Here is a 9,531-nt window from a genome sequence, read left to right as displayed (position 1 = left end):
GATGATTTCATCCTAGGATGGAAATTTGAATTATCAATAAATCATCCTAGGATGGAAATAAATTATCCAAGTATGGAAAGAATCATCCTAGGATGGAAATTTGAATTATCAATAAATCATCCTAGGATGGAAATAAATTATCCAAGTATGGAAAGAATCATCATAGGATGGAAATTTGAATCATCAATGAATCATCCTAAGATGGAAATCTACAAATTAGAGGAAGAAATGTTCTATCCTTAGGTTATTTTTACTAAAACCTTGGGATCATAAGAGCCTTCACACTTAGTAGGTTTGTCCTAGGATAAGAGCCTAGAACCTCAGCACGTTTTGGACTTTAAATCCTTGCCACCTAGTTGATTTATCCTAGGTGATTTGTCTTAGGATAGGAATCTAGGACCTTGGCTCCTTTTGGGCTTTGAAATCTTATTACTTAGAAGGATCATTCTAGGTCATTTGTCCATCACTTCGTGGGCTTGATTGGGAGGAAATTTATTAGATGGGCCTTATTAGACTTATTTTATTTTTGGTCCAACAGTTGCCCCCCAAGTCTAAAATTTTTAAATAAATAAAAAATTTAGACTTTCTTATTACTATTTTTAATATCTTTAAGAGGATTTTCTCCAAGAATTTCATCCTTAGGAGGAATTTTCCTTAAATTTTATCATTAGGAGGATTTTATCCTAGGATGATTTTCCTTAAGGAAAGTTTCCTTAGATTTTATCATTAGAAGGATTTTATCCTAAGATGATTTTATTTAAGGAAAGTTTCCTTAGATTTTATCCTTAGGAGGATTTCATCCTAGGATGACTTTCCTTAAATTTTATCCTTAGGATGATTTCATCCTAGGATGATTTTCTTTAATGAAATTTTCCTTATATTTTATCCTTAGGAGGATTTTTCCTTAAATTTTATCCTTAGGAGGATTTCATCCTAGGATGATTTTCTTTAAGGAAAGTTTCCTTAGATTTTATCCTTAGGAGGATTTCATCCTAGGATGACTTTCCTTAAATTTTATCCTTAGGAGGATTTCATCCTAGGATGACTTTCCTTAAATTTTATCCTTAGGATGATTTTTCCTTAAATTTTATCCTTAGGAGGATTTCATTCTAGGATGATTTTCTTTAAGGAAAGTTTCCTTAGATTTTATCCTCAGAAGGATTTCATCCTAGGATGACTTTCCTTAAATTTTATCCTTAGGATGATTTCATCCTAGGATGGTTTTCTTTAAGGAAATTTTCCTTATATTTTATCCTTAGGAGGATTTTTCCTTAAATTTTATCCTTAGGAGGATTTCATCCTAGGATGATTTTCTTTAAGGAAAGTTTCCTTAGATTTTATCATTAGAAGGATTTTATCCTAAGATGATTTTCTTTAAGGAAAATTTCCTTAGATTTTATCCTTAGGAGGATTTCATTCTAGGATGACTTTCCTTAAATTTTATCCTTAGGAGGATTTCATCCTAGGATGACTTTCCTTAAATTTTATCCTTAGGATGATTTCATCCTAGGATGGAAATTTGAATTATCAATAAATCATCTTAGGATGGAAATAAATTATCCAAGTATGGAAAGAATCATCCTAGGATGAAAATTTGAATCATCAATGAATCATCCTAAGATGGAAATCTATAAATTAGAGGAAGAAATGTTCTATCCTTAGGTTATTTTTACTAAGACCTTGGGATCATAAGAGCCTTCACACTTAGTAGGTTTGTCCTAGGATAAGAGCCTAGAACCAGCACGTTTTGGACTTTAAATCCTTGCCACCTAGTTGATTTATCCTAGGTGATTTGTCTTAGGATAGGAATCTAGGACCTTGGCTCCTTTTGGGCTTTGAAATCTTATTACTTAGAAAGATCATTCTAGGTCATTTGTCCATCACTTTGTGGGTTTGATTGGGAGGAAATTTATTATATGGGCCTTATTAGACTTATTTTATTTTTGGTCCAACAATACCATACTTCTAGTTCATTAATTCAACGATCAATGGGAATGAATATTTTTTATTGGTGTATAATTTTCTAGCATAAATAAAACAACGGAAATTTAAGAATGATCAAAACCCGAAACATGCTGCAGGTTTCTATGTTTTAACAAGCACAAAATTTGGGGTTGGCCGCTCCCCATTTGTACAAGTAAATGGTGAAACCAAAATGAGGTTAAGACACTGAAACACAGTTAGATTGCATGCCCTCGACTAGATTGAACCGAAACCTGGAATCCCTTAAATGGGCTAGAGTACAATGTCAATCGGCATTGAGGGCTTCAAGTTGCTTTCGGAGAAGATCGAGGTCATCAATTGAAGTATCTGTTGGTCCAGGAGCTGGAGACTTTTTAAAATCATCCGCGTTTGGTAGCTCGTGAGTAAGACCTTCCGGAAGAGCATCTGAACAAAAAAGGAAGATTAGGAAAGGTGGACAACTGATAGATTAACAGACGTACTGTTTGAGGTTGCTAAGCCGACAAAAGAAAGTAAACTGAAACTTGAATTTCGATAACCACTTATCTGCAATTTAGTGAAATACTGAACTGGAAGCATAAAATTGTACAGGAACATAAAGCCAGCTTAAGGTCACAGGCATTTGCTTCTACTATTCAATTATATCGATGAATTAATTTTGAATATCTAAAAGTTCTTCTGACCAGGCTGTGGAGTCATACTCTTGGATTTTTTAAGCAACTAGAAATCCACAAAAGCAAAATAAGTGCTGTATTCTTCAACCTAACTAGAAAACAATTATCGAGTTTCTGCTTGCAGTGGTAAACAGGTTTGACAAATGGTGAAGGGGCCTTGGTTATATGCCAGCCACTTTTACCATACTGATTTCGTATTTTGAAAATTTTCATAGAAAGCACCCTTTTTGATTGATACATTTGTTGTTTTGGGGGAGGGGAGGGGGGAAGGGAAAGAGAGAGATCTATTACTACATATAAGCGAAGTCAATCAAGAAAGATTTTGCCAAGCACCTTCTACATTAGCGTTTGTGATATTAAGAAAGATCACGGAAAAGAGTCTTTTTAAATGAAAATTACAAGGCTATTTACCAAATTCAGAAGCAACTACGCAAACCTAAACCGTAAAGGCATCTGCGTTTTTAATCATTTAAGAGGATAAAAAATAAAGCGTACCTGCACTTGTGGCTTCTACACTATCTGGATTGCTATCATCTACAACACTGAAAAAACATAGACATCAGTCAACTTGGTGAACTAGATGATAATACTTTGTCACAAAACTTGCAGTTTCATCCCCAAAAAGAAAGTGTTTGTAGTTTACAATTCAATCCTATTGAAAAAGTCAACCTCTCCCTCTTTTACATAATTTATATGAGCTCCAGATATATCAGCAAAGAAAAGACACGTTAATTTCCAACTTTCATAAGTTGGAAAGTTAATATTGAAATAAAGCTATACCTTATGTTCCATTCATTATCAGCATGAAGAGAACATTCTGTAGCTGATGATGCTTCAGCCTCCATCTTGGCTTTAGCTGCAGCATCCCTTGCTGGCTTTGCCAGAATACATTCTTTCTGCAATGTAAATTACATTTCTTGTTATATATGCAGAAAACAAATGACCTGGATATGTAGATTTATAAGATCAACCTCAGCTAAATCAATGCTTCATTTGCTTATGATACCTGTCGTTCCAGACATGCAGCATTTGAGCATTGGGGATTTGGCTTCATTGCCATTGTTGGAAAATAATCTTTAAGAGAATTGTATCCCTGTCAACAAGAAATAAAGCTAAAATGTACAAAACTAAGCATAATTAATACATAGTTACTATTTTCAGGACCGCATATAACATACATGATCATTAAACCCAATTAGAGCCGTGTCAAGTTGTCAACTGCAAGAGGAATTGGAAAAGGCTTCTGGTATGGATGCATAGAGAAAGACAAGTTAATGTAGGACTTACCAAGTACGAGGAAACTTGACCAAATTTTAGCAAATATTTAAGTGTATTTTGAACTAGTAGACCAGCAACAACTCCCTGAAAAATTCAATGCAAGTCATGAGATAATAAGAACATAGTACGTTAGGCCATCTCCAATGCTTAACACTATTTTGGTGTAACACCAACACCAAAAATGTACCTTTTTCACACCAAATTACTATTTCATCTCCAACCCATTTACACCAAATTATACGCCAAAAAGAATATTCTTCTTTTTATTCTTTTAATTCTCAAGAATTAATTCAATTAACACAATAAATATTACTATTAATATAGATACTTAAGTAATAAGTAATTTTATATCGATTAACAAAAAAAATATAGAAAATTATTAAATTTGCATTTAATTAACTAAATTAGTACATTATGAAAATTAAACATTACATTAATATAGAAAAATACAATAACAATAATAATACTCTAGTTATTCGAATTACTAAATTCATCTCATAAATGATCAATTAGTGCATTTCGGAGTGCAATGTGAGCCTCTTTATCCTTGATTTGTTTGTGTCGAGCAAGAAATTCTTAAAATCTAGTATTCTCATCTACCCTCATATCAACGGTTGGTATTGGGGCTTGCATCCAATCATTAATTGTTGTTTTTTTAATTTGTGTTAATTTAATTTTGTATTTTTAATTTTGTAATATGTAATCTAGTAATTAATGTTATTGGCATTTTATTTTTATTATTAATTTTTGTGTTGAATATTTTTTATTTAAAATATTAGTATAATATTCAAAAATTAAAAAATGAAATTAAAATAATAACAAAAATAATAATAATAACTTAAAATATTATATAAAATAGGACATATATGTAAATAAGAAAAAGTAATAAAGATATTTGAGACTTTTTTTCCCTAGCACCAAATGAATAGTGTTGCACCATATTTGGTGCAATACTATTCATAACACCATTTTGGTGTTACATTGGAGAAGCATTTTACACCAAAAATAGTGTAAAAGGTGGTTTGGTGTTAGGTTTAGTGTTACATTAGAGATGCCCTTAGTAACATTACTAATTTGATCAAAATGTAATGCTGGAAAAACATTAACATTATTATAGATATTTTCAATAGTAAATAATCAAACAATTAGAATAGTAACACAAACAAGTTCATTTGACTCCAAATGATAAAATTGTCTGGTTGCTTAAAATAACCCGCCCACAACCAGTCAGAATAGTGCAAATTCCTGCGCAGAAGAAAGCAGCCAAAGAAGGTGGAAGAATGTAAAAATTACCATGGTAGTAGGTAAAGATGCAGCACACACTCCCTCACGCTTGAGTGTTCGTTCATCAACTCCAGATGCTACAACCTGTAAAAAGAGTATAATCCCATGTTTTTATTTCACATTCCTAATTACAGCAGATGACCATTTTACAGTTTTGGAACTCATATGATTTAGTGCAACAACCACAGAATATATACAGGCTTTGGAAATTTCTCAACTAAAAAAAGGTTTATTGATAGTAAATCAAAATTGGCTCCACAATCTCCTAAATTCAGTTTAATTTAAAAAAAAAAGTACCAAGGGAGGTGCACACGCAAAACAAGCAGTTTCTCCAGGAATTAGCAGCTGTATATGCCCTGAAACAGCATCCTCAGACACACCTGCTCAGAATTCTTTTTGGGTAAGTAAATTGATCAAATTCATTGACATATGTTGAAGGGGTACAAGTCGAGTACAAATTATGCATACAAGAAAATCCACCTTTTACAAAGAAAACCTAAATGTAAAAGATCATTGAACTCCAAATAAATAGAATGAGAAGAAGACAAAATTCAACTACCCACATGCAGACAGATGCACAGAAAGTGACCCTACAATAAAAATTTGGATAAAATTATCAATAACTAAGCCAAAGGTTATAACTGCCCATATCATAAGTTGAGTTCAAAGAGCTTCAGTGGAGGGAATCACTTCAAAATTATTTTTTGTTCTTTTTGCTATAGGAATCAATACAAAATGGTTTTCAATAACTCGTGACATGCAGAAAATGATTAAATCTCAAAACAATTAGTTTCAGGCTGAATGGTTGCCAATAAGTCCAGCTATAATGCATCAGCTTAACTGGTTGTGATAGAATTCCAGATATTCAATGAATGAATGTTATACTATGCACTCCACATGTACAAACATCATGCAGTAAAATCAAACACTGTAATCCGGCAATTTTAATAAAAGTGAATGTACAAAGAAATCTATGTATAAATCATTTGAGAAGAAAATATAAATCTTTTCAAAACATCATGTTTGCCAATCAGCAAAACTTTAAGATACTTAGCAGACGTGCATACACACATACAAGATGCAGTGACTTCACTAGCAATTAAATTAAAGGAAAACGATGCAAGAACTACTTTGCTTACCAGACTCCATCCATGTTTGATTCAACTCATTGCAAGCCTGCACATCCATAATAATTTCAGATATAAAAACTATTTCAAAAACTAAGAATGTCTAAAATTCTAAATATAATCAAACACCAAACATCCTTACCTGGTTTACAGCCATTCTTGCTTCATAGTTATCCACGCAGCTTAAAACCAGATCCACTCCGCTACCTTCTTTACTAGGGCGAAATGATTTGTTTCTTAAACTTGACATAAAGGTTTCAAACCCTTGCACAGTCGTAATGTTTAGGGTGAAGCTCTAAAAACAAAATGAACAGGTCAGCATAAGTTTCTACACAGGAAAAGATTTCAGATAAGCTTTCAAGGACCAAAAACAAGTGTATTAATATAAAACAATTTTCCTAGTACACTCTCCTATTTACACACACTGAATCTATATCTACGGGTACATTTATATGCCCTCCTCTCCCCACCTAAAAGCTTTTGTCTCAATATGTTAAAGGAAATAGTCCACACATTTATTTCTCATAAACACCAATGAATCACTGAAACTAAGCGAAGACAAATAGTCGTTAATCCCTCAAAATTATAGAGGACTAAAACTCTAGAAAATTATCAATTTTCAAGACCGTTGAAACAGCAAAAAATAAAATTACTGTAAAAAAATTACCTCAAGAACAACATCAGGATTAATGTCTGCAAGGGTCTGAACAGCTGCATCGGTTTTTGTCATACCAACCTAGAAATGTAATCAAACTAACAGAGTTTAACCCAAGATTGTCATATGACTAAAAATAAATAATTTCTGGTCTGCACAATGACAATATTGACAATAGCTTTAAATACACAGCATATAAGAGTATAAAAAAATATGTAAATCAACACCTGCTCTGGACGAAAAAATAGCCTATTCATATTGGCTAACTCCACTTTGTCATAATCATACAACAAAAGACGACCTATGCCACACCTTGTGAGCATTTCAGCTGCAACACTCCCAACACCACCAACCCCCTATAATTTCATGAAGATTACCAATAGAAAGTACATCAGAATTCAGCAGACAACACATAATGAAGGATAGCATAACCATGGAATGGGAAACTAAAAAGAAAAAAAGAAATCAAATGCAACAATATGTATCATGAATTGAAGAAAAAAATGAACTAAGAAGGAAGAGGAGATAAATACAGACAACTATGGCAACTGAGAACTCCCGTATTCGCTCATAGTTCTCCACAATACCCATTCTTTGAAGTGCCATAAGCCTGCTGTAGGGGTTGCTATCCACCACTTCAGAACTCATATCCTGCCACCAACATCACTCTACACGTCTCAGAATATAAACTTCTTCCAACCATCATACAAACAGTCAAAAAAGAAAAAAGAAAAAAGAAAAAAAGCAAGACAGGGATGTAAGAGCAAAAACCTTGACTTTTGAACGCCGAGCAGTTGCAGACATTGCCATCTTTGTGAGATTTTCGACACGCAATTCCAGCTGCAAAACACATAAAAATCATGTTAATCACTGTAAGCAGCCTTTCGTATAACTTGAAGAACCAAAAAAACACGAAATTTGCATATAAATATTATTAATTATTTGTTCATTTTTAAAATTAAAACACTCAATTTCGAATTTTACATAACGCAAGATACATTGCAATTGACAGCAAACTATACGAACCGAAGATAAACGGAATAATCAGTTGATGAATAAATATTGATCGTGAATCAAATTCAGCTCATAATTGTGAATTACATTGTAAAAAATAAAAAATAAAAAGTAAAAAAATGGTAGATCCAAATTGATATATTGAAATTACCTTATTGATTGAAGCGTGAAGAGAAGAGTCAGGTAACGATCGCTTCAGAGATTCGAGATCGTCGATCATATCTTTCAATTCAGCCTCCATTTTTCTTTTCACTGTATACGTTTCTCTCTCTGTCTCTCCGCCGCAGAAGGAATCACTTTTGTTTTGGAAGCAACGGAAATGCTTTCGGCTTCGGAAGTTGATTAAAGCTACCGCCCACCGAAGGAATTCTACAATACATAGAAAGTACTATCAGTCATGTAATAAAGCAAAAAATGTTGTGGGATATATTTGTTTATTTTAAAAAATTAATATATTTATGTTAAATTTAATTATGCATGTTACATTTGTATTAATTAATTAATGGCTCGGCCTTATAATCAACTGACTGCAGCCGTTGGATCTCTGCGTTATTTTTCAACGGTTGAGATTATTGATACAAATGATATGTGATCGAGTAAAATAGTTTAATTCAAAATTAAAATATCTTTATAATTTAATTAAATTTTTTATCTTCTTCTTCCTCATGTTCTTCGTACTTTCTTCATCTAGTTTATTTTATTTTAAATATATTTTTATTCAATTGCAGTGCAGCCATGAATTTGCCTTTTCAAGTGGGAACTCAGGGGCTTTCTTTTGTAAGGGAGAGGTTATTTCAGAAGTGGAAATGAATCCTCTTAACATTTATGGTGCAGGGGCTTGACTAGAATTTTATGTTGACCCTGGTCAGCAAATCACTTGCTTGTTTTGTTTTTTGTTCGATTTTCTTAGTAATTTTAGCTAAATGCGGTTGTTAATTTTTTGGTTTTATCATTCTTGTGAGTTGTTTAATTTGTTGTAAGATCTGCATATGTTGATTGATTTTATATATTGGATTGTTTTTCTTCTTGAATTAACCATAATATTTGTGTTATTTAACTGGAAAGTTTGTGAATTGATTGATAGTTCACCTGTTTATAAATATTTTGATTAAGTCAATGGGTTGAGCTTTAATTGCGCGAAATATGGCGGCTGTGTCTAACAAAGAGGAAGATGAACAATTCTTTGATACCCGTGAAGAGATCTCTTATGTGTCTGATTGTGATTTGGATTGTTCTGAGGGCTGTAGTTCTAATTGCGCGAAATATGGCGGCTGTAGTTCTAATGTTGAAATGACCAACATTGTTCGTTTTATTCACAATTTGAAATCTAGGCTAGATATCCTCAAAGTGTTAACGAGAGACGGAGTAAGTTTTTTAAGTCGATAGATTCTATTTTGGATCAAAGTTTGATGAATGCAGAGGATTTAGAGGATGAATCACGTGTTAAAATTCAACTGGATGTTGATAGACTTGATAAAGAAAGTATGAAGAAGACGAGGAAGAAGAAGATAAAAAGTTTAATTAAATTGTAAAGATA

General features: G+C 32.6%; 1 protein-coding gene across 1 annotated transcript; it reads right to left on the bottom strand.

Moving 5' to 3' along the window:
• Positions 1-1,987: 1,987 nt before the first annotated feature.
• LOC102612692 (ubiquitin-like modifier-activating enzyme 5) lies at positions 1,988-8,428 on the bottom strand. Its single transcript, XM_006485286.4, has 14 exons — positions 8,146-8,428; positions 7,752-7,820; positions 7,518-7,631; positions 7,208-7,336; positions 6,993-7,061; positions 6,468-6,620; positions 6,338-6,374; positions 5,496-5,578; positions 5,208-5,282; positions 3,924-3,998; positions 3,643-3,729; positions 3,417-3,532; positions 3,132-3,178; positions 1,988-2,388 (listed from the first exon to the last, which is right to left on the bottom strand). The coding sequence occupies exons 1-14, from the start codon at positions 8,233-8,235 to the stop codon at positions 2,249-2,251; spliced, it is 1,284 nt and encodes a 427-aa protein (XP_006485349.1). The 5' UTR covers positions 8,236-8,428; the 3' UTR covers positions 1,988-2,248.
• Between the last annotated feature and the right edge of the window lie 1,103 nt (positions 8,429-9,531).

This window comes from Citrus sinensis, chromosome 4 (genome assembly GCF_022201045.2).
Source record: "Citrus sinensis cultivar Valencia sweet orange chromosome 4, DVS_A1.0, whole genome shotgun sequence".
NCBI lineage: Eukaryota > Viridiplantae > Streptophyta > Magnoliopsida > Sapindales > Rutaceae > Citrus > Citrus sinensis.
Note: the sequence above shows the minus strand (reverse complement) of the source record. Positions and strands in the feature narration are given on the sequence as shown.